The sequence below is a fragment of the Natrix helvetica genome, assembly GCF_964273705.1.
Source record: "Natrix helvetica genome assembly, chromosome: 11".
In the NCBI taxonomy this organism is placed as follows: Eukaryota; Metazoa; Chordata; class Lepidosauria; order Squamata; family Natricidae; genus Natrix; species Natrix helvetica.
In genome coordinates, this window is record NC_138562.1 from 7,042,316 (window position 1) to 7,066,445 (window position 24,130).

At 44.2% G+C, this 24,130-nt stretch overlaps 1 protein-coding gene across 1 annotated transcript in view; it reads right to left on the reverse strand.

The window, feature by feature from the left end:
* The window catches only part of COL4A5 (collagen type IV alpha 5 chain), a 152,861-nt gene that overhangs the window by 41,884 nt on the left and 86,847 nt on the right, over window positions 1-24,130 (reverse strand). Inside the window, exons 21-32 of the mRNA XM_081963970.1 lie at window positions 23,895-23,978; window positions 21,190-21,282; window positions 19,144-19,214; window positions 18,841-19,032; window positions 17,201-17,369; window positions 16,026-16,118; window positions 15,304-15,408; window positions 15,012-15,109; window positions 13,796-13,946; window positions 11,993-12,106; window positions 2,734-2,901; window positions 680-769 (exon numbers count right to left, since the gene is read on the reverse strand). Coding sequence (XP_081820096.1) covers window positions 680-769; window positions 2,734-2,901; window positions 11,993-12,106; window positions 13,796-13,946; window positions 15,012-15,109; window positions 15,304-15,408; window positions 16,026-16,118; window positions 17,201-17,369; window positions 18,841-19,032; window positions 19,144-19,214; window positions 21,190-21,282; window positions 23,895-23,978 — 1,428 coding nt within the window. The remainder of the gene's footprint in view (window positions 1-679; window positions 770-2,733; window positions 2,902-11,992; window positions 12,107-13,795; window positions 13,947-15,011; window positions 15,110-15,303; window positions 15,409-16,025; window positions 16,119-17,200; window positions 17,370-18,840; window positions 19,033-19,143; window positions 19,215-21,189; window positions 21,283-23,894; window positions 23,979-24,130) is intronic.

Consider the following 24,130-nt stretch of genomic DNA (forward strand, 5'->3'; position numbering starts at 1 on the left):
CCACCATGTTAATTTCCCAAAAATATATACAGGGCCTGTTAATGCAGTGTTCTTGGGGGGGAAATGTCGATGTGATGGAAGGGGAGCTTGGCTTTGAAGCATGCTAAGGAAAGGGTAAAGGTTCCCTTCACACATATCTGCTAGTCATTCTCGACTCTCATCTCCGTTTCAAAGCCGAAGAGCCAGCACTGTCCGAAGACGTCTCCATGGTCACGTGGCTGGCATGACTAAACAGTAGCCAGGCGCACGGAACACTGTTACCTTCCTACCAAAAGTGGTCCCTATTTTCCTACTTGCATTTTTTACATACTTTCGAAATTGCTAGGTTGGCAAAAGCTGGGACAAGTAACGGGAGCTCACTCTGTTACGCAGTGCTAGGGATTCGAACCGCCGAACTGCTGACGTTTCTGATTGACAAGCTCAGTGTCTTAGCCACTCCATCCCTTTTTCATTATTATAGCCTTCCATCATTTTTTTAAAATTTAAAAGATATAGAAATATGCGTGGATGCCAAGTGAAGCACCTACTGGCAACACTTTATCTTGAAAAACCTGCAGGAGGTTTCTGAAATCAGAATTTCTCTATCTCGAGGCAATAGACCAAAAGTAGACTTGCACTTTTATACAGTTTAAAGGGTAAATTCTAAACTCTAGGGATGGAAAACAAAGAGACCTCTTACCTTTGGACCCAGGGAAGCCATTTCTACCAGGGGATCCAGGTGTTCCCAGAGGACCAGGTGCCCCCATCACTCCCATCTCGCCTTTGCTTCCTGGAAAGCACAGCAAAAGCCGTTTTATTTGGAGCTATACAATTAACCAACTTTCCAAATCTTTTTTACTTCCATCACTTTTCATTCTGAAATTTCAACCCTGAAATTTTCGGCACTAGCAAGGCAATTGGCTAATCACTAATTCAATATCTTTCAACCATGGAAGCTTTCAGATACGTGGACTTCAAACAACTCTCAGAATTCTGGAAGTTGAAGTCCACACCTTTCATAGCAGCTAAGGTTGCCCTCTGGCTGTGCTCAAATAATTCCCGTTTTTCTGTTTGGTGATCCTATTTACTGTATTTTTTTCCAAAATTCCAAAATTAAATCAGAGTCCGAGGCAAAGCATTCCTCAAAGTTCCAATTTATTAAGAGAGCCATGTTGGCACATCTGGGAAAACTCAAATCTGAAAGCTTCCTGCTTTTCCCCACCCAGTTGAAAGTTCAAGATCTTGCCCCCACAACCACAAGCCCATCACATGGTCCAATTTCCCACTGCCATGCTGGCAGTTCCACCCATCCAGTTCCAGTCAGGTGCAGAGGTGCAAAGGATGACCTTGGCTTTCTAGAAAGAATTTTGTTATGGCTACGTAGCATCTAACTCCCGTACAATCACCCTCCCATTTTCCCATAATAGAAAATGCATAGCAGAATAATAGAAAGTGTGGCAGGCCAAAGATCCAAAAGAAAATATGGCTGCAGGCCTGACACACCTTTTTCCTCCCCCTAAAAGAGGGTGAAATTTTGGGTGCAACTTATACACTGAATGTAGTCTCGCCCACCGGCCCACTCCCACCGTTTGGCCTCTGCGCATCACATTTTATACCTGTTCCAGGCTGCAGGGATTGCCACAGACCATCGTCCCCAAAATGGAGCTTTTGGAGGCTGAAAAGGCAGCCACTCAAATGGAGCTTTTGGAGGGTGAAAAAGCAAGGTGCAGAGGCCAAAATGGCAACCCAGAATAGCTGTTGCTTTGTCGGAGCGGTTCTGCGCCTCGCCTGCTCTATTCACTGGGATGATCAGCTGCATTTTTGAACCCGTGTATCTGCCCCAACAAGGTGCATGCGAGTGTAGTTTGCTCACACGCCTGCAACCAACGAACACGTTGCTAAAGTTCACCTCTGGGAACAGGTGATTGGGGGGAATTCTGGGAGGCCGATCCACCCGCCAATCAGCTGCTCCTGCTGAATCAGGCGAATGTGCCAAAGCTGATCAGGCTGATTGCTAAGGACCCTTGTCAGATTAATACCGATGGACGCTGGGAGGCAGAGGCAGAATTTTTTTTCTTATTTTCCTCCCCCAAAACTAAGGTGCATCTTATACTCCGGAGCGTCTTATACTCCGAAAAATAGGGTAATTTGGGGCAGCCATCTTAGGAGCGTCGTGAGCACGTGGGAGGTCCATGCTGCTGACTCTGCAGCAGAGATCAGAAAGGATTCAACCAGGGGTGGGTTCCAGCTACTGCTACTGCCGATTTGCTCAGTGTGCACGTACACTTCACATGTGCACTTGATGCACACCGTGCGCACATGCGCAGTATGAAAAAAATGCTTCTGCGCATGCACAGAAGCAAAAAAAAGAAGATGAAACCGGTTCAGGGCGTGGCAGGCAGAGTTACTACCTACTCGTCTGAACCCGTCCGAATCGGTAGGAACCCACCTCTGGATTCAACTCTCCACAAGAAGATGGTGCCTCTCTTGCTTCAGTGAGAGCAGCATAACTGAATATAACTGGGAAGCTTTTAATTCTTTGAGGGCTTCCAGACAGCAAGAAACCTTGAAATGTTCTGAGCTCATTACCTTTGAAATGAGTCAATGTTTTGATTGGTGAAGGACAACTCCCTACTGTTTTCCATTCATCAAGACACCCCTTTATGAACTTTATGTCTATGCAATTATCAAACAGTACCGTGAAATGAAAGCACCTCCTATCTACACAACCACAGTAGCACAAAATATATTTACCTGGTATGCCTGGAGTTCCATCTCGTCCTGGAGAACCGGGGGAACCTGGTCCACCTGGAAGACCAGGTGGTCCAGAAAAACCTGGGTTGCCCCTGTCACCTGGAGGACCAGGAACATCAAATCCTGGTTGCCCAGGATCTCCTTTCTCGCCAGGGATGCCTTGATTTCCTAGGAGAAGTTGTCAGAATACAATCCTTTAATTATAGTTTTTCCTAAATCCGTCGCTAGTTCATCCTTCCCTCACCTTCATGCTTTGCAGGTATTTAGGTTTTAACCAGTGGTGTATTAACCATTCAGCAGACTAAGCATGTGCTTAGGGCACCAGGCCCAAAGGGGCACCCCAAAGTTGAGAAAGAAAAAAACCACAATGAAGATTTGTACATTATGTACAAAGGAGGGGGGCCACCAAGATTTGTCAGTGCTTAGGGCACCAGTGAGCCTTAATTTGCCACTGGTTTTAACTCCTAGAATTCTTCAGCAAGCAGGGTATGGACCCCCCTCCCCACCAAAGACAGACGCAAGTTGATTCTTCTAAGTAGATTTCTTTATTGTTCCACACCTATAGACAGAATCTTGCCAGATTGAAGTAGATTAGCACCTACGTCAAGCATATACTCTGGGAAATGTTCAGGAGTGGTTGTCTTTATCCTTTTTTTCCTCACACATAATCTCTGGGCTGAGCTGCCTCTAATTCCTCTGGAATGCACCTCTCCCGCTTGGGAATCCAGACTACATTCCCTCACACATGGTTATTGCTGAGAATTCTGGGAACTAAGATCCAAGTGTGTTATCGTTCCCGACTCTAGGGGCCGGTGCTCATCTCCAGTTCAAACTGAAGAGCCAGCACTGTCCGAAGATGTCTCTGTGGTCATGTGGCTGGCATGATTCAATGCCGAAGGCGCACAGAACGCTGTTCCCTTCCCACCAAAGGTGGTCCCTATTTTTCTACTTGCATTTTTTATGTGCTTTCGAACTGCTAGGTTGGCAGAAGCTGGGACAAGAAACGGGAGCTCACACTGCTATGTGGTGCTAAGGATTTGAACTGCCGAACTGCCAACATTTCTGATCGACAAGCTCAGCGTCTTAGCCATTGAGAAAATTAAAATATAAACTCCAAGAGAAAAATGGAAATTTTACAAGAACAAAACTAAACTAAATAAAGAGATTAAAAATGTGGATACAGAACATGCACACAAAACCCCAGAAAGAGATATTACCCAACCATTTGAGCACTGACAAATATATTGCTACAGAAAAAGCTTTTTCCCCTTGCAAGGCAGCTCTCAGATTTACAAACCCCTACATCTATTTGCAACCAATTTGATCTATTTTACACAGAACCAAGTGCTTCTATTAAGGAGCAAAATCTTACAGAGGAATTGATCATGTATGTCCATTTAGATTACAAGGATACACAAAGTTTCAGTCTAGAAATGTTTGACCTTCAAAGTCCCAGTTCTCCGCTCATGAGGAATTCTTCTCACTTTATCAGAAGCACTATGACACACTAGCTACTAGATGCCTTTTTACGTTGAAATCTGTTTTGAATTGGAAACTTTCAAAACAACCCAGCTCAAGGCTGAAATGTTTTGAGTTTGCACATGGCTTTGTACAGTAGTATAGGCTGGACCAGAATTCTAAGTAGCTTAGCCAACCACCAGGCATCAATCGAAAAGACTGACTGAGTAAATATACTTCTAAAGACAGGAGTCCAGCCTATCCACTCCAAGTCGAAATCTTATAAAAAGACTAAAATGTCTAGTTGCTAACCATTCTCTCTCATTATACTTCCAACTTCAAACAAAACAAAACAAGAACTTTGTGCATCTCATGAGCTCTCTTAAAGCTCATGAATAGCTTAACTTCTGAAAAGGTTGACTTGTTTCTTGGATTTTACCATCCTTTTTTTGACCATTATCTGACCTATGGTTCTCAACCTTTTAAAATCCACACCCTCATTTGAAAAACAAAACTTTCACATCCCCCTTCAAACTAGCTGCCTCCAATTATTTCCGTCAAAAATGTAAAAGGATCAAAATCCCAAAAGTAAAACAGAAAAAAAACAATTTGTAATTTTTATTGTTGTTCAGTCACAAAGTCGTTTCTGACTAACTCATGGCAACTCCACGGAGCAGAGCACACCAGGCTCCCTTGTTCTCCCGTCTCCTGGAGTTTGCCCAAATTCATGTTTTTTGCATCCATGACACCAACTAACCATCTCATCCTCTGCCGTCCCCTTCTCCTTTTACCTTCCATCTTTCCCAGCATTATTGTCTCCAAGGCGTCCTCTCTTCTCATTAGATGACCAAAGTATTTGAGATTCAATATCTGTCCTTCCAAAGAGCACTCAGGGTTGATTTCCTTTAGGATTGCCATTTTAATAAAGCCTATTTATTTCTGTGAGTCCCTTGGACTGCAAGGAGATCAAACCGGTCAGTCCTAGAGGAGATCAACCCTGACTGCTCTTTAGAAGACCAGATCCTGAAGATAAAACTCAAATACTTTGGCCACCTAATAAGAAGGAAGGACTCACTGGAGAAGAGCCTCATGCTGGGAACAATTCAGGGCAAAAGAAGAAGGGGGACGACAGAGAATGAGGTGGCTGGATGGAGTCACCAAAGCAGTTGGCGTGAGCTTAAATGGACTCCAGAATATGGTAGAGGAAAGGAAGGCCTGGAGGAAGATTGTCCGTGGGGTTGTGATGGATCAGACACTACTTCACAACTAACAACAACATCTTAATTTTGGATAGTCTGAGTTTGGTGTTTTTGGATCTGACTTTTAAATTCTGTAGCAAATACTATCAGCTGATGAACATAAGATAAGTTTATGGCTTTTGAATTAAAGGCTTCAGTTCAGAAATGTGGATATGTATGAAATTTTATAACAACAACATTTATTTTCAACTCCAAATTGGCTATTGCTTTTTCATTCCTAGTTCTTTCTGGATTTCAGCTTCTCAATTCTTCTCTTCCCTTCCCTTCCCCACCTTTTAGAAGAAGAAATGACCTTTCTGAGACCTCCCCCCCATTCTCTTGATATCTCAAGAATCCATAGTTTAAAGAATCCCTCTCAAGAAATGAAAATCAATACCTCAGAGACAGCATTTTATATAGATGTACTTTTTTTTTAAAAAAAAAGGTAAATAGAAAACAAATCAATGCATTTAAGTAGCAGGGGAGAAAAAGGAAGCAAAAAAGGACCTTAGATGGAGAAACTACTGTACCTGATTGGCCTGATTGGTGATCATGGAAAGAATTCATCAGGAAGTTGAAACACAGCAAAAATTCAGAAGAACGCCGTTAGGGTTAGGATACAAAGGTTAATACACAGACGTTTGAACAAAAACCACACAAATCTTTCTCAATTTGTGCTGGACTATAGCTCCCATCCACCAGGCAACCATGACCTTGGGAGGTTCCATAGAGGACGACTGGGATCTAAGTTCAATGCATATGCTAGAAAGGCTGATCCATTCAACAGGGTGGGCAACCAACTCGACTGAGCCACCATAGAATGAATGGTTTATCATGGATTCTAGCTTGTGTTATCTACTTCAAGAGGGCAATAGAACACCTACATCAAAGAAAGCGGAATAGACATCATGTTCATGTTTTCCAGTGGGCCATAATCACCAGATTAGCAAACAGAATTACTGTATTTTTTGGAGTATAAGATGTACCTTTTCCCCCCTAAGAGAGGGTGAAAATTTGGGTGCGTCTTATACACCGAATGTAGCCCCACTCACCCCCCGGCCCCCACTCTTTGGCTTCTGCCTCCCAGCAATTTGCCTCCTTGCAGCAAATGGGGGAAATGGGGCTTGCAGAGGCGGCAATAGGCTATGGCAATCCCTGCAGCCCGAAATAGCTGATGATGGGAGGCACATGCTGAAATTGAAATTGAAAGTTGCTGTTTGCTCCACAAGGCAAATTGCTGGGAGGCAGAGGCAGATTTTTTTTCTTGTGCTAATCAGGCTGTTTGCTGCAAGGAGGTAAGTCAATAACTATAAACGCCTATAGAATGTTCAAATTATTAGACTTATTTTTTTAAAATAAAAATTTATTTATGATTGTTCCAGACATCTTAACAAAATGAAGGAGAAGGAGGAGCTTTTTAAAATAAATGCTTGATCTGAAGAGGCCCAGTGCTACTGTACTTTCTTTTAAATAGCAGAGAATAACTATCTTCCAGAAAGCACATCATTTTTAACAAGTATAGTCACCACTACAAACAGTGTATATTGTCTGTACTGTTTGTTGTTTGTTGCAAGGAGGAAAATTGCTGGGAGGCAGAGGCAGATTTCCCCCCCTTGTTTCCCAAAAGCTAGGTGTGTCTCATACTTCAGAGCATCTTATACCCTGAAAAAAACAGTATAGACATGCCTATAATGGTCTCATATTAATGACATTCAATAAAAATTCCCATATTTTTTTTTACTTCAGTAATAAGGTAGTCACCATAACTATGATGGTCTATGGCCTCATCATCCCTAGCCACTGGTTATACTGTGGCTAGGGATGTGAAATAATACAATTATTTCTGGGAGCTACAGAGTGAGGGGGCCGAGCAGTGGTGTACTGTAAAGCTCAGTATTATTTTTTTGTGGTTTATTTTTAATATTTTGGAGGATCCTTTCCTCCACCTCTTTTAAAGCAAATCTTCTCCCCAAAACACCCATAATTATAGGGCGCCAAGACCCACCGTGGAAAACATTAACCAAGAAGGATGTTCCAAGCCTTAAGCTACGAAACATGGCATCATTGCTACCTTACATTATCAGCAGGAAATGCTAAAGTTTGCAAGAGAAGGATGAGATGACATTACAGCAACATTAACAGCGACAGGTGGAGTTCATGCAGGTTGAGAGTGTTAAAGTTTTAGCCAGGCATTGATTTTCACAAGAGGAGAAAAGACAGGTAAATAATACCCAATGATACAGATATTTGAGATACGCAGAAGCAGTGATCCCGTGGAGGGGGAAAAATAAATATGTGCAGAATAAAAACTCATCCACTATGACGTGGTAGGCCAGGTCCAGTGCTTGACAAACAGGTGAATGAGTGGTAATTCAAGTGACTGGATGCAGATTGTGGCTGCATCTCCATTAACGGCTGTGCTACATGCAGTGATTCATTTGAAGTGCTTGGATGCATCATGTAGGGAGGGGAGGACAATCCTAAGAGACCCATTTCCAGTCCTCAGACAAAATCTTGAGAAGATCCACAGAGCAGCAGAGACCCACAAGATTATGGATCAGGGAACAGAGGCGGTATTCAGCAGGTTCTGACCAGTTCTGGAGAACCGGTAGCGGAAATTCTGAGTAGTTCGGAGAACCGGTAAATCCCACCTCTGGCTGGCCCCACCCCCATCTATTCTCTGCCTCCTGGGTCCCAGCTGATAGGGAGGAAATGGGGATTTTGCAGTATCCTTCCCCTGCCAGACCCACCAAGCCATGCCCACAGAACCAGTAGGGAACTATTCTAAATATCGGTCTACATCAGTGGTGGGAGCCAGCCCGGAGAACTGGATACCGTTCCAGTACGGTGCTCTGGAGGGCCCAGCCACTTGCCCGAGTTCCTTATCTGTGTTTTACGGCTTCTGCGCACATGCATGGCACATACAGTGCCTGCACAACACTCCGTGGAGCAGCTGGACTTTTGAGAAGCATCGCAGAGGTGCTAAGACACATGCGCGCGCTGCACGCATCCATGAGGATGCCACCGGGCCCGTTCCAACCGTACCAGTTGGAACGGGATTTGAAACCCACCACTGGTCTACATAGTGGCTAGCCCTGATGATGTTACTTACTTCAGCTAATGAAACATCTGCAAGAAAACACACAAGCTCAGGGAGTACCAAGGTCCTCTCATATGAACCCTAAGCTACAAATATTCTCCTTTATTAGTGAAATGATTTCTACTGTTACCAGGAAAGCTACCATGTCCAAGTTCAGTTGGAATAATGGAACCTTTTCCAAATTCTAAAACGGCCAATCAACACAAAATATGGAGTTGTTTTCGGCCATCATCATTGCAATCTCATGCAATGGACAAGTGCCAAAACATCAAAATGTCAAACGTATCCCCAGCCATGTCAACTGTGGCACACAGAGCCCTCTCTGTGGGCATGTGCGCCATCTCCAACTGCTCTTCTGGATTATCTTTGGACAATATTGGAAAGATGAAGAAATGCTGCAAGATGAAGAGATAATTAAGAAGATACTAGACCAATGATGGCACGTGGCCGGAGTTCTGGAAATTCAAAGAGCAGCTGGCCACTGGTCTTTTGAGTTTCTGGGGCTCCGCCGTGCACAAAGAGCAGGTGGCCAGCGTGCATGCATGCGTCTAAAGCCAGAAGACCAGATGGCCAGGGTGCAGACGCGCCCCGGCCAGCTGTTCTTTGAATTTCCGGGACTCCGGCACACATGCGCTTGCATGCGTGCAAGCACATTCCAGTTTGGCACTTGGTGCCGAAAAGGTTCCCCATCACTGTCTTAGGTTCTCATCTGAAATATTGCCACAATCTTTTGCAAGAATGAGAACAGCAATAACAGAATAAGAGTGTTGGGAAGGATCTTGCAGGTCTTCCAATGAGGGGGTCTCCAACCTTGGCAACTTTAAGACTTGTGGACTTCAACTCCCAGAATTCCTCAGCCAGGTGGCTGAGGAATTCTGGGAGTTGAAGTCCACAAGTCTTAAAGTTGCCAAGGTTGGAGTCCCCTGTTCTAATCCAACCCCAGACTCAAACAGGAGATCCTATATACCATATCACTAAAGCATTGTGAGTTTTGTGCTCTTTGAAGGCTTCAGACTTTATTTAGGAAGTGCCAGAGATGCTACTGTGATGACCCAGGGCATGGCACAAAGGCAACAAAGCCAGAGAACCGGTATGAGTCCCTTTATTAACACCAACTGTGCCCCCAGTGTCCCATTTACTCTCCAGTCTGGAGAAAAACTCTTCCACAAACCTGTTAGCAGCCTTTGACTAAAATTACTCCAGTCCCAATGTTGTAAGCAGAAAATTTCAAACTATGAACCCAGCAAGGCAAGATAAGGTAATTAATCTGGCAGGGCAGGCAACATAAGGCGTTCCAGAAGTGAGGTAGCACGGCAGTAAATCAAACCGGTTGGGAGGATGCCAGGAACTCAAATAAGCAGTTAAAACTCAGCTTTTGTTCCCGACAACCGTCCCTTCCATTTGCCTCTCCTTTAAACTCCATCCCCAGGTGTGCCTTGCAAAGAGAATCAGGGCCTTTTCCTCCCTCGTAAGCCACACAACCCAGGTTGCTCTCTTCTCTGTTCTTCCCTACATGCCCTAGGATGAAGAGGGGGTGAGCCTTGGCCTTCATCTGAAGCCCCTTTCCCTTGTTCTACCTCTCCCCTGCTCTGCCCTTCCCCAGTTTCTTCCACAGCCAACGGAGCCATTCTCCTGCTCTCTGTCAGCTGTTTGTTTTCCATCTCAGAGTCCGACTCCGATGAAGGCATGACAGCTACATTGCCAAGTCCAACCCAATGACCGTATGATGAAGGCCAGGTATATTGCCCCGATCAATGATCCGTTGACATGGTGAACAATTTTGCAGGTCTTCAGTAACTCCCTTTAAAATCTCTTCGCTCCACAGCCCAGAAATGAAAGATATTTTCTTCTGTTGTCTTTTTTTTAAAAAGTAGGAACAATGAAATGGATATAATAGCAAATGAAAGAGACACACAACGTTGGGTGGTTGTGAGCATGCAGTGAATCTTACATTTCCAGGCACAGATTTTCTTGAGAGAAATAGAAACGGGGAGCTCACATTTTGCAGAATCGTGGTTTAAAATCAACCTGTGCTTTACAAACCATGCATGGTGTACAAGAAGAACCAAATGACACTGAAATTAACAGAGAAAAGATTTTGGTGCAATTTATCTGAGAATGCTACTACGATGGCTAAGGGTTTAGAATGCAATGTTTCTCAAATCAAGACCCTCTTAAATGCAACCTATTCTTAGAGCCCAGTAAAGTTCCCATCATAGACTTATTAAAGACTTACAATATCAGTTCACATTCATTCCTAACGTATTCTTCAAGTGAAGGAAGATTGCATTCATAGAAAAACAAGGTGTAAGTTCAGATAGCTCTCAACGTAAAACCATTTGTATCTTTTGTAACTTCCACATATCTAATGAAGAACTATTTTTGGGCTACCCTGCAGCTATTGGTCATTTCAACAATGGTTTCATCTCACAGACAGGCCTAGATTTACAACAGTTTATTTAGCAGCCGTTCAAAGTTACGATGACACTGAAAAAAGTGACGTAGGAGCATTTTTTCAGTCGCAACCTTTACAGCCTCCCCAGGATCATGTGATCACAATTCAGACGTTTGGCAATTGGTTCACATATATGACCGTTGTTGGGTCCACAAGGTCATGTGATCCCCTTATGCAAAGCTCTGACAAGCAAAGTCAATGGGGAAGACAGACTTACTTAACAACCTGCTTACTAACTTAGCAAGTGCAGTGATTCACTTAGCAACTGTGGCAAGAAAGACCATAAAATGGGGCAAACATCACTTAACAAATGTCTGACAACAGCAGACATTTTGGGTTCAATTGTGGTCATAAGTTGAGGACTATCTGTATACCGTGTTTCCCCGAAAATAAGACAGGGTCTTATTTTCTTTTGACCCCTGAAATTAGCGCTTGGCCTTATTTACGGGGAGGTCTTATTATTTTTGAGATGCAGGAGGCGGCGAGCGTGGTCACCTCATGGCTGCTGCTGTGTTCCAATATTTTGGGGGATAACTTATTTTGGGGGGAGGGCTTATTTGATCACATGCACTCAAAAGCCCAATTGGGCTTATTATCCAGTGAGGGCTTATTTTCGTGGAAACAGAGTATATCTATGGAGGATAAGCTATGCATCGATTGCATATTTTATCTTCCTTTGTTTATTTAGGATTGTTTTAATATTTAAACATTAATTATCCAATTTATTTAGCTCAGCTGAACTTTATGAAAAGCAACTCAAAAGCAACATTGCATTCATTTCATTCATTTCATTCAAAGCCCAACTTTCCCAATCCAACTTTTTCCAGATGTGTTGGGACTATAATTCCTATAATTCCCAGCTGGATGTTGGCTTGGAAGTTGCCAAAAGAGTTGGAGAGTGCCAGATTGGGGAAGACTGCCCTAGATAAAGAATTCCCCTTCAGGAATTCATGCTGACAGTTCTAATTCCAATTGTCTCACTTACTAATGGGTTAGATGGACCCTTACCTGGTGGTCCTGCTGGTCCTGGAAGACCAGGCGGACCAGGTGGTCCTTGGGCACCACTTCCTGGAATGCCTGGAGGTCCAACCAGCCCAGGCTGGCCACGTGGTCCTGGATCACCTAAGAAGAAGAATCCAAGAAACTAAATATTTCAAATGATACATATGTTCTTAGAAATAACATACTGAAATATGCCTGACCCAATGTTCAATAAACTCTAAGTGTCTTTGAAGCAGCTGAGAGGACAAAGTTCCCCATCCATTATTGTCTGTATTCAACAATTTTTTTATTGAAAACGGGCTGGCCAGGAGAGGAAGGGAACGTTTCTCTTTCAGAAATGCACCTACCTGGATCTACAGTGAGACACCAGCCATGACTCCAGATGGAAGGATGGCAAACAGATGGATAGATAATATAGATTTTATATATATATATATATATATATATATATATATATATATATATATGTATGTATGTATGTATGTATGTATGTATGTATGTATGTATATATATATGTGTGTGGGGGGGGGGGTGGATGGATGGATGGATGGATGGATGGGATGGATGGGATGGATGGATGGATGGACGGCAGATAGATGGATGGATAGATAGATAAATAGACAGACAGATGGAAGGATGGCAAACAGATGGATAGATAAGATGGATGGATGGATGGATGGATGGATGGATGGATGGATGGGATGGATGGCAGATAGATGGATAGATAGATTAGATAGATTAGATAGATAGATAGATAGATAGATAGATAGATAGATAGATAGATAGATAGATAGATGATGGATGGATGGATGGACGGACAGATGGGATGGATGGATGAACGGCAGATAAATGGATAGATAGATAAATAGATAGACAGACGGAAAGATGGCAAACAGATGAATAGATAAGATAGATAGATAGATAGATAGATAGATAGATAGATAGATAGATAGATAGATAGATGATGGATGGATAATAGGTAGAATCACGCTTCTAGACTTAGCAATGGTTGTACATTTAGAGAAGGAATCACATTTTTTGAAACTCAATCTCCTTCCTGGTGTTCTGCTCTCATCAACAGGTATGGTCAACTATCACATTTGACAGCCGTAGTCCAGTGACATCTGGAGGACACAGTTTGCTCTACTTAGCAACTGATTTTCTTGATGTCTGGAGTCAAAACTAAATAGAATGAGCCTTTACAGGATAGGCGCTAAGCCAAACCAGACCAAGAGGAGGTAATAAAGATAATGGAAGGACTATTATCAAAAAATCAACCTGGCCCTATCCATGAAACCATCAGGAGTGGAATGTAAATCAAAGAAAAAAAATTATGTTGTCTTAAGTCAAAGGAATCACGTAAAGGTAAAGGTTCCCCTTGCACATATGTGCTAGTCGTTCCTGACTCTAGGCTCATCTCCGTTTCAAAGCCGAAGAGCCAGCGCTGTCCGAAGATGTCGCCATGACTTTCTGGCTGGCATGACTAAATTTACCTGTTACCTTCCCACCAAAGGTGGCTTGTGCTTTCGAACTGCTAGGTTGGCAGATGCTGGGACAAGTAACAGGAGCTCACTCCATTATGTGGCACTAGGGATTCGAACCACCAAACTGCAAATCTTTCTGATTGACAAGCTCAACGTCTTAGCCACTGAGCCATCACATCCCTAATAATCTGACTCTGCATGGGTCCAAAAAGATGCAAAACAGTCTACAAGCATAGAGAACAAGAAGATAGCCTTATACTGAATCCCTACATTTAAGTCAGACTCATCTACATTCACTGGTGTCACCACCAAGTAGCCTGTGTACCTTTAGCTCCAGAAGCTCCATCAAATCCTGCCCGTCCTGGGGACCCAGGGTTTCCTGGGAAGCCAGGTACACCTTTGGCACCTTGTGCTCCTTTGAAACCTGGTGGTCCAGGTGGCCCTGTGGGTCCTGGAACACCGAATCCTCGTTCTCCCTGAAATGCCAGATAGCAGAAAGTTAGTTCAGAGTATTTGTTCTCAACTCTGCAGTCTGTCCAATGATTCTTACTGTCATATTGGACTGCCTTGCTTTGAAAAAAAGAGGTGTGTAAACAACTTTGATTGGCCTGTTATGTTGTGGCTCACCAGCAGCCAGAGGATCTGGCAGCAGATTCAGACAGTGAGGTGGTTGGGGAGGAACATGGGCCAGTCCTGGAGTCTGGGGAAGGCTCTGACGAGTTGCTCTGCTTCGGAGGCAGAGATGGTGCCAGGGCTGTCTGACAGTTATCAGCTGCCTTCGGAGTCGGAGATCAGTGGGGCAGAAGAACAGCTGGAGCCTGTTCCCAATGTGCGCATGCGCAGAGCTGCCAGGAGAAGGGAACAGCTAAGGAACAAGGGTCGACTCAGGAGTAAAGCCACAGGTGGATGGTGAATGGCCCCTCCCATAGGGAATAAAGAGGAGCGAAAGGGAAGGGGAGTTTGCAGGAGACAATTAGTTCAATTCCATTCAGAGTGAAGATCTGTTCTTGACTTCTTGCCAAGTATTGTCTGCTACAAGAGTGGTGTTTGGAAGATATCGGCCTGGCAGCTCTCCAAGCCTGACAAAGGTCTGTCGTTGTGAAATCTCACGAAAGACTGTTTGTCAGGACTTTGCTGGAGAGGAATTCACTTTGTACTAAATAAAAGGGGTTTTATCGGGACGAGGAGTTGGCTTCGTGGTTTTGGGAAGCCTAGGTCAGAACAGTTCAGTTAAATTCACCAGGGGTGGGATTTGGAGGTTCTCCGAACCAGCCATAATGTTAGCTAGAGGTTCTCCTGAACCTGGGCGAACCTGTAGCAGCCCCTCCTGATTCTGGATTTCCTTCATAAAACCAGGGAGACTGATCAGTCTAAGGTCCAAGGCCATCTTTACATCAATTAATTCACCTTCCCTGACCTGATGCCCCTGAGATGAGTTGGGATTCCAGTCCTTCAACCTAGCACAACTATCTGGAACACACCACGTGGTGAAAGACAAAGGGAATCTTTTACACCAAAACAAGCAAATCTTCTCCACGGACCTTCTGTCCTTTTTCTCCAGGCAGTCCAGGGGCTCCATCAGCTCCTGGTCTTCCAGAGTTTCCTGGAAGTCCAGGTTCTCCTGATAAACCAGGCAAACCTTTAAGAAAAAGGTGAACAGATTAGAGGGCAATGACAATCAACTCCAACCCGATCCAATAAAATCTTCCCTTCCCTTCCGTTCCCTTTCCTCCCTCCTTCTCCCGCTCTTTCTACAGCATGCTGTCATCCATTGGCAACTCCTGCTCAAACCAGTACAACACACTGCCTTTACAGAACACGAATGAGACCAACCTTTGGGCCCTGGTGGGCCTGGGAGTCCAATGCCAGGGAAGCCGGGTTCACCTTTTTGGCCGGGGATTCCTGACAACCCAGGTGATCCAGGCTGACCAGGTTCTCCTGGTAAGAAAAGAATAGAATAAAATGAGTTGGAAGGGATATTGGAGGTCTTCTAGTCCAACCCCCTGCCTAGGCAGGAAACCCTACACCACTTCAGACAAATGGCGATCCAACATCTTCTTTAAAACTTCCAGCATTGGCACATTCACAACTTCTGGAGACAAGTAGCTCCCTCACTTCATGGGGCTTGCCAATTTTTATCTTTTATTGTAAAATCTTTGTTTGATTGTTGTGAGCAGCCAGGCGTCTTTCAAGTTTAATAAATAACAGGTGGATAAAAAGGCCAAATCCAGTCTAAGAAGCTGACTGACTATACAACCAACTAGAGCAGGGGTGTCCAAACTTGGGAACTTTAAGACTTGTGGACTTCAACTCCCAGAATTCTGACAGTTAGTCTGACAGGATTTCTGGGAGTTGAAGTCCACAAGTCTTAAAGTTCCCAAGTTTGGACACCCCTGAACTAGAGTAACAATTCACAAAACATCCTGGTCTTTCATAATTATAACTAAAATGGGGACAAGAAGTGGGTGGGTGGGTGGACCGTAACCCAAAATCCCTTCCTCCAAAAACAAAAGAGACTTTGTTATATATTGTCAGGAAATATGGCAGCTTTTTACCTGGGAAACCATCTTCTCCATTTCTGCCTGGGGGTCCCGGAAGCCCTGGAGGTCCTTTTTCGGGAATAGATTGGGCAGGTTCACCTTTGGGTCCTGGAAATACCAGAAAAACAGGAAGAGGAAAGCTACTTATATTTCATAACAAAATCCAAACAGAATGGGACCATCCTCCCATATTTTGTATTCTAGATTGGTCTTCCGATTGGTCTTTTTTTGTTGGTAGGATGGATTTGCACTTCCTCTAGTAATGTAGCCTGCAGGAGAAGAAGAGGCTGAGCTAGAAGGTGAGGTTAAATGTATCATCAGTTTAGAATCGATGCGTTGTCACAAAAAACGTCCAGCCTCCCATGAATTCCGTCAGCCTCATCTAGTGCCAATTTAGCTTTGATGGTGACTAAGATTCTTGTACAGAGGTAGCAATAATAATAAACTCTTCTGTGCTTTCCACACATACACCTTGACAAGCTGGAAATCATATTCCATATGTATACAATTTTCTGAGTTAAACACTGTTGACCCTCCGGTTAGATGGAGTGCAGGACTTCAAACTCCTCTCTTCTATTGAAATAAATGCTCCATGCAAATGACCTTTCATCAATCTGAGTGTTGTGGCTTGTCGGCTGCCGGCCCCTCCACCAGCTGAATTAGAGGAGGAAGGGGCGTGGGCGTCAGGGTCAGCATTAAGGCAACCTGAGAGCTCCAAGGGGGAAGAAGGAATGGAGCTGGCAGAGAGAGAGAGAGACAGAGGTGGAGCCTGGGCATCCATCAGCCTTCAGATGGAGAGTCAACAGCCCCCAGGTCTGGAGGTGGCTGATGAGGAAGAGGAGGAACAGCTGGGTCCAGTGCCTGATGCGCGGAGGCATAGAAGGCAGAGGAGAGGAGAGCAGTGGAAATCCATGGGCTGATCCTTGGGAAGGAAGAGCACTGCTGCTTGTGAATCCCACCCAAGCTCTGGGGATAAAAGGCAGGGGGTGGAGATGAATAGATGTGGCAGACAACTATTCATCTCCCCACTGGACAGACTTGTTAACCTGCGGTGAGAGAGAAACTTTTTGCCGGGGCTGCTGGTGCTCCTAATAAAGGAATCTTTGAGTTAACTTCAGAGGGTTTGTCGGAGGTGGGTCAGAACACTGAGCAGGCAGTTCGTAATAGGCATCTAGGAGGAAGGTACCTACCTGGAGCACCTGGAGAACCTGGACGTCCAGGAACGCCTTGAAGACCCTTTTGTCCTGGAGGTCCTTGTGGTCCAAATCCAGGAGGCCCTGGAGGCCCTCGCTCTCCACCAAGCCCAGGAAGACCTGGATCCCCAGTAGGGCCCCGATCTCCTTTGAAAGCAATGCTACCCTAGGGCAACAAAAAAAGACTGTCTTGATTAAGCTATCATGAAACCCATCGGTTGCTTTTACCATCATCTGGTGGCTTCTAGGATCACACACGTTACTGACCCCAAAGCAGGGCTGAAATGCTACCAGTTTGGACTGGATCACCTGAACCGGTAGTAAAAAATGCTACCAGTTTGCCTGAACCAGTAATTAAAAAATGCTACCGGTTCGCCTGAACTGGTAGTAAAAAAATGCTACAAGTTCACCTGAATTGGTAGCATTTTTTACTACCAGTTTGGTTCCGACAATCAGCTGTGTGACAATCAGCTGTGTGACAATCAGCTGTGCTGTGCAATTCAGAAACCACGCGGCACAGCTGATTGTCCCACAGCTGATCGTTGGAACTACCAGTTCACCCGAACCGGTAGTATTTTTTACTACCAGTTTGGTTCCAACAATCAGCTGTGTGACAATCAGCTGTGCTGTGCAATTCAGAAATCACATGGCACAGCTGATTGTTGCACAGCTGATCGTTGGAACTACCAGTTCACCCGAACCGGTAGTATTTTTTACTACCAGTTTGGTTCCAACAATCAGCTGTGTGACAATCAGCTGTGCTGTGCTATTCAGAAACCACCCGGCACAGCTGATTGTCGCACAGCTGATCATTGGAACTAGCAGTTCACCCACGGCTGAACCGGTAGTTCTAATGATCAGTGCCTGAGATGTGCGTGCGTGTGAAGTGCGCATGCACATGCAAAGCAAACCGGTAGCAGACTTCACCCCTGCCCCCAAACAACCCATCAACCCCACCAAATGATTATGCCATTTACTAGACAAGGAGTGAACCAGGTGACCAAAGGCAGGAGGAGTCTATGAGTCATTGAAATCTAAATGTCTTGCCCTTGAAACATTGTTTTTACTACTATTAAATTTCCTTGCTGCCTTCCTCATCATGGGGCTACTTTGGATGGCTCCCAACCATACAAAACGAAGAAATAAAAAGAAAGTTTAAACAAAATGAAATTAAAATAGAACCACCAAATTAACAAAAAGAAAACAAGGAAAAGGCATGAAGCCATAGCAAAACTAATCAAGAGCTGTGATGGCGCAGTGGTTAGAATTCAGTTCAGTTCCTAAAGAAATTTCCTCCATCAGCACCTAGTTCAGTGGTGGGATACCGTTCCAGTATGGTGCTCCGGAAGGCCCACCCACCCACCCATCTGCGCTCCTTACCTGTATTTGAGCTAACTGGAGCTTCTGCGCGCACACACGGAGCATACGGCACCTGAGTGACGCTCCGCCAAGCAGCTGGAGCGTCGCGGGTGGTAAGTACATGTGGTGGATGCCCAGTCCCATTGCACCGTATCGGTTGCACCTGGATCTGGAACCCACCACTGACCTACTTATTCCTGGGCTATTACACTTGGAAATTCCCAATCGAGGCTTATCATCATAAGATTCCCAAAATTATGCCATCTTCATTGACTTACCGGCTCGCCCTTGGGTCCGGGAAGACCTGGGAGTCCATCTTTTCCAGGAGAAGCGTCTAAACCAGGCAGCCCTGGAGGACCTGGGAAACCTGGATTTCCCTTTTCACCTTTCATTCCAGGGAATCCAATCATGTCACCTGGATCACCTTTAGTACCAGGACGTCCAGGGGGACCTGTAGGTCCGGGAGGACCCTAGAGACCAAACAAGAATGGTTTTAGTCCCTTAGGATTGCAGGCCGTTGGTCCTTTACGCTCCCTCCTTTCCTAAGGCAGCCTTCTGCCTTGGAGAGTCACAATGCTTACTTGAGGCCCGATCAAGCCAAAGACACCAGAAACGCCTTTGTCACCTTTTGGCCCCGGAAAACCAGGAGCCCCTGGGATCCAAAACAGAAAAAAAAAGAGATTAATGGCACAGGAAAGAAAACATTATCCCCAAGTCCCAAAGGATTTTGGGGGGAGATTCCTCCCCATGAAAATGTTTCATTTCTCATCCTAGCAGCTGAAGAAGCTTCTTGGATCAGCAGTGAAACATTTTCAAGGGGGAAAAAAACCAAGTAAGTCCAGGTGGGTCTTGAAAAAGTGGTGTTGGGAGAATCCTCACCTGGATGGTTGAGAATCTCCACACGCAAACAACTTTAACCTTAGACTGTCTACAGTCAACTCACCCCATTCCTAAGAGGTCTTTAAAAGGCGTGCATAAGCGCACCAACGTGCCTACCATCCCTGTCCTAATGTTCCTTTTTATTTGTATCCACTTCATGTACACATAATCACGTTTATACTTATATCTGTTATCTAAATTTATGCTTGATGAAATAAAAAAATAAACAAAACAAAACAAAACGTTATCCTCATGGATAACGAGGCCATGTTGACCTGCAGGGCAAGGAGGGGCAACCTAAGGGTCTACAAATGGCAACACCTGGATTACCCAAACTCAGCAGCGCAATGCTCCCAAATCGCTTGCAAAGTCTTTCGTGGTTTTTTAAAAAACTTGTTGACACTGATATGGGACTTAACTCCCAGAATATCCCAGCGAGCATTCTGGGAGATGACATCCGCACATCCTGAACAGTTTAAAAAAAACCATACTGTTAACTGAACTCAAAAAGTTCTTTACAAGACTCTTTCTTCCCCTTCTCTGAGAAACCTGGGGATGCTTAATATTTCAATCTTATTGGTAGCTACTATTATGGCATTCGTTTCACCATCAATCCTACATTTCAATTTAATGCAAACAGAGGAAGCTGAGTTGGTGGGTAAATCTACGGGGAAAGTGTGATGTATTCTCCCACAATGCTTTACTCTTCAGAACAACAGATTGATTGTACAAGTTTTTCCCCACCTGAACCTCTTTCTCCAGCTATGGAATCAACTCCAAATTCCCAACCAGCATGGCATAGCCACTCTGGAAAATTTTAGGAATTGAAAGTCTGCACATCTGGAAAGAAGCCACGTTTGGGAAAGGCTAAACTGATGTTTGTTTGTCCTCATACTTTTAGGTAAAGGTAAAGGTTCCCCTCACACATATGCGCTAGTCATTCCTGATTCTAGAGGGCGCTGCTCATCTCTGTTTCAAAGCCGAAGAGCCAGCGCTGTCCGAAGACGTCTCCGTGGTCATGTGACTGGCACGACTAAACATCAAAGGCGCATAGAACGCTGTTATCTTCCCACCAAAGATGGTTCCTATTTTTCTACTTGCATTTTTTAGATACTTTTGAACTGCTAGGTTGGCAGAAGCTGGGACAAGGAACGGGAGCTCACGCCGTTATGCGGCACTAGGGATTCAAACCGCCGAACTGCCGGCCTTTTGATCGACAATCTCAACGTCTTAGCCACTGACCCACCGCGTCCCAGTTATTCCCAACTGGAATTGGGATTCCAGTTCCCAACCAGCACAGCATAGCCACTCCCGAAAACTTTAAGAATTGAAAGTTGCACATCTGGAAAGAAGCCACATTTGGGAAAGGCTAGGCCAATGTTTGTTTTCCCTCATACTTTTACCCCTCCCTCCATTGACATGTTCCATGGAGTGGTGGTAATTTCTGCAGCATTTAAGCAAGACTGCTCATGATGAGGTTATGTCCAATTTAGGGTGTGTCAAATGTTTCAACTTTCAATTTCCAAACATTATGGGTGTTCAGAAGTTGCAGCATGCCTTGGAAATATTTTAGTTACTTTAATACAATTTAGATGTGCTTGGCAAGTAACTACATTAGTATCGTAACTTGTTGACATTTGTTTGTTTCATTTCCTATGCAATAATGCAACAATTCAGAGTTGTTGGACAGCAAAGTCTTGATGGGCACAAAAAAAGAACAGAAAACGAGATGAGCCACAAATGTGTACCTGGATCTCCAGGGAGCCCAGGAAATCCCTTTTCTCCTGGAGGGCCTGGGATGCCACTCCCTATGCAGTTAAAACAGGTATCTCCTTTGTCACCTTGAATTGCAAGACACACAAATGTCAGGGTTCCAAATAGCATCCAAAATTAAATCAGAGTCCAATGCAAAGTATTGCTCAAAGTTCTAATTTATGAAGAGAGCCATGTTGGCACATCTGGGAAAACCTGAATCTGAAAGCTTCCCGGTTTCCCCCACCCAGTTGAAAGTTCAAGATCTTGCCCCCACACCCACAAGTCCATCACATGGTCCAATCTCCCACTGCCACACTGGCAGCTTCCACCCATCCAGTTCCGGTCAGGTGCAGAGGTGTAGAGACAAAGGATGACCTTGTATTCTAGAAAGGAATTTTATTTTGACAACATCACATTCTACTTCTTACTATACCCCCTCCCAATTCCCCACTATTGAAACAGCATAGTAGAATAGAATATTAGTGTGGCAGATCAAAGATCCCAAAAGGAACCGGCTGTAGGCCTGACAGACAGCCTCTCCTCAAAAGAAAAATGTTTCCTGAAAAGAGAAATGAGTTGAATGAGTTGAATGCAAGAAATGCAATAAAGAGGGGGGAAATAGAAAAGAAAAAAGTATTAATATATAAGTATATGTTCAAGAATGAAATATAGAGAAAAAATAGCTAATGAAATGATAATGAAATTATAACAGGGTTTGCTGGAATACCATTCTGAAATATACCAGCTCAGAGTTGAAAAGAGATAACTACAATAACAGAAAAGGAAAGGAAGAGAGGTGGGGAGGGAGGAGAAGAGAGGAAAAGGGAGAGAAGGAAGAAAGAGGAAAGGAGAGGAAGGAGGGAAGGAATAGAAAAAGAAGGAGAGAGGGCAGGAGGAGGAAGAGAGGAGTAGGAGAGAGGCAAGGGAAGAAGGAAAGGGAAAGGAGAGGAGGGAGGAAGAAAGTAATGAAGAGAGGGAGAGTGAAAAGAAAAAATAGGGTGATGACAATACAAAATAGATGTATGGGATGGTAAGTGAAGCAACCCAGAATGTATATTTTAACCCTTTATATGGAAATAAATATGCAAAAGCGATAAACAATCACTATGTGAATATATACTTGTAACCATATGTAAGAGAATAAAAGTAAAAACTTATTTAAAAATGCAGTAATACAAACATGTCAGTGAAAATAATTCAGACAGCATCTTTGTGCAAAAATTGGTTCTCTCGATTAGATACCTGGGCAATCAATCAAGCTCTCTCTGAGGTTGGTTGTTGGCTTCCAGACGTTTCATTACCAGACTAGGTAACATCATATTGTATAAACCAGTGGTTCCCAATGTGGGGACCACATCCCACGGGGGGGGGGGGGATTTGATTTTTAATGGAGGGCAATTTGAACATTTAAACCAAGTTAATGGCCTTTTAGGCTTCCTCCATGTGAGCAGAGTTCACTTTTTGAGTAAAGTATGAATGATATGTCACAGGGAGGCATCAGGATTTTAGAGATGCTTAGGTGGGGCATGGCCAAAAAAAGATTGGTAAACCACTGGTAGAAACAGAGCACAGATTCAAGATCACGTGAAGTATTAGTGCTGCTTTACAAAACCCTAGTAAAACCACATCTGGAATTCTGCAGCCAATTTTGGTCACTAACAAAAAGATGTTGAGACTTTGGAAAAGTTCAGAGAAGAGCAACTAAGATGCTCAAAGGCCTGGAGATTAAAACATATGAAGAACGGCTGCAGATTTTGGGTCTGGCTAGCCCAGGGGTGTCAAACTGGTGGCCTGCGTCAAGCACAGGTCACGACCCCTCCAGCTCCTCGAAGGGAAAAACCATTGGGATACGTCACATGATGGCAACGTGACATAGCGAGTTTGACACCTGTGAGCTAGTCTAAAGAAAAGAAGAATCAGGGGAGACATGATAGCAGCATTCCAGTATTTGAGGGGCTACCACCAAGAAGAGGGGGTCAAATTATTCTCCAAAGCATGGGAGGGCAGGACAAGAAACAACGGTTGGAAACCAATGAAAGAGAGGAGCAACCTGGAATTAAGGGGAAACTTCCTAACAGTGAGGACAATTAACCAGTGGAACAGCTTGCCTCCAGAAATCATGGGCACTCCATCACTGGGTGTTTTGAAGAAGAGTCTCGACTCTAAATAGTCACTTGTCTAAAATGGTATAGGTTGTCCTGCTTGAGCAGGGGGCTGGACTAGAAGACCTCCAAGGTCTCTTCCAGCTTATTCTATCCTATCCTATCCTATCCACAGTGTAAGTCAGTGTGGGGTTTGTCCCCTGTTTACATACAATAGCTTGCCCTGCCCTTGTTGGTGAAGGTGTAGTTTTCTACTAAGAGCAACCTAGAACCACATTCTATAATCCTAAAATGCCTTCATTGTATCTAGATATTTATTAATTTGCAGGGTTTTGGGGGGGGAGGTTAATAGTGGTTTACAGCATCATCAGAGACTATTTTAATGACCTCAAAGAAACACTTGTTTTGTTTTTGTCCTCCCCAATTTTGTGGCAACCCACACCTAAAACTCCTGAGAGGCATGTCAAAGGAAGCTTGTGAATGTTACAGGGGGAAAAACAGTTGAATAGCCGCTCCAACAGCAGCAGCAATAAGACAATCCAAATTCCAAACCGATTCCGCAGATCAAAAAAACGAACAATCCTTTAGATTTATACCTTTCTGGCCTCTTTCCCCTGGAAAACCTTGGTCTCCGCCCGTTCCTTGAGGGCCAGGAGGTCCTCGCTCACAAAGCCGATCAACTGAAAGAACAGAAAACAAGACAGGAGTCAATTTTACAGGAAATGAATGCTGGGAAGGTTCAGAGGAGCTTCTCCTTCATAAGAAGAGCTTCAAAACTTGCATTCTTGGTATCCATTCTGAATTTTGACAAAGAAAATGGACATGATCTGTT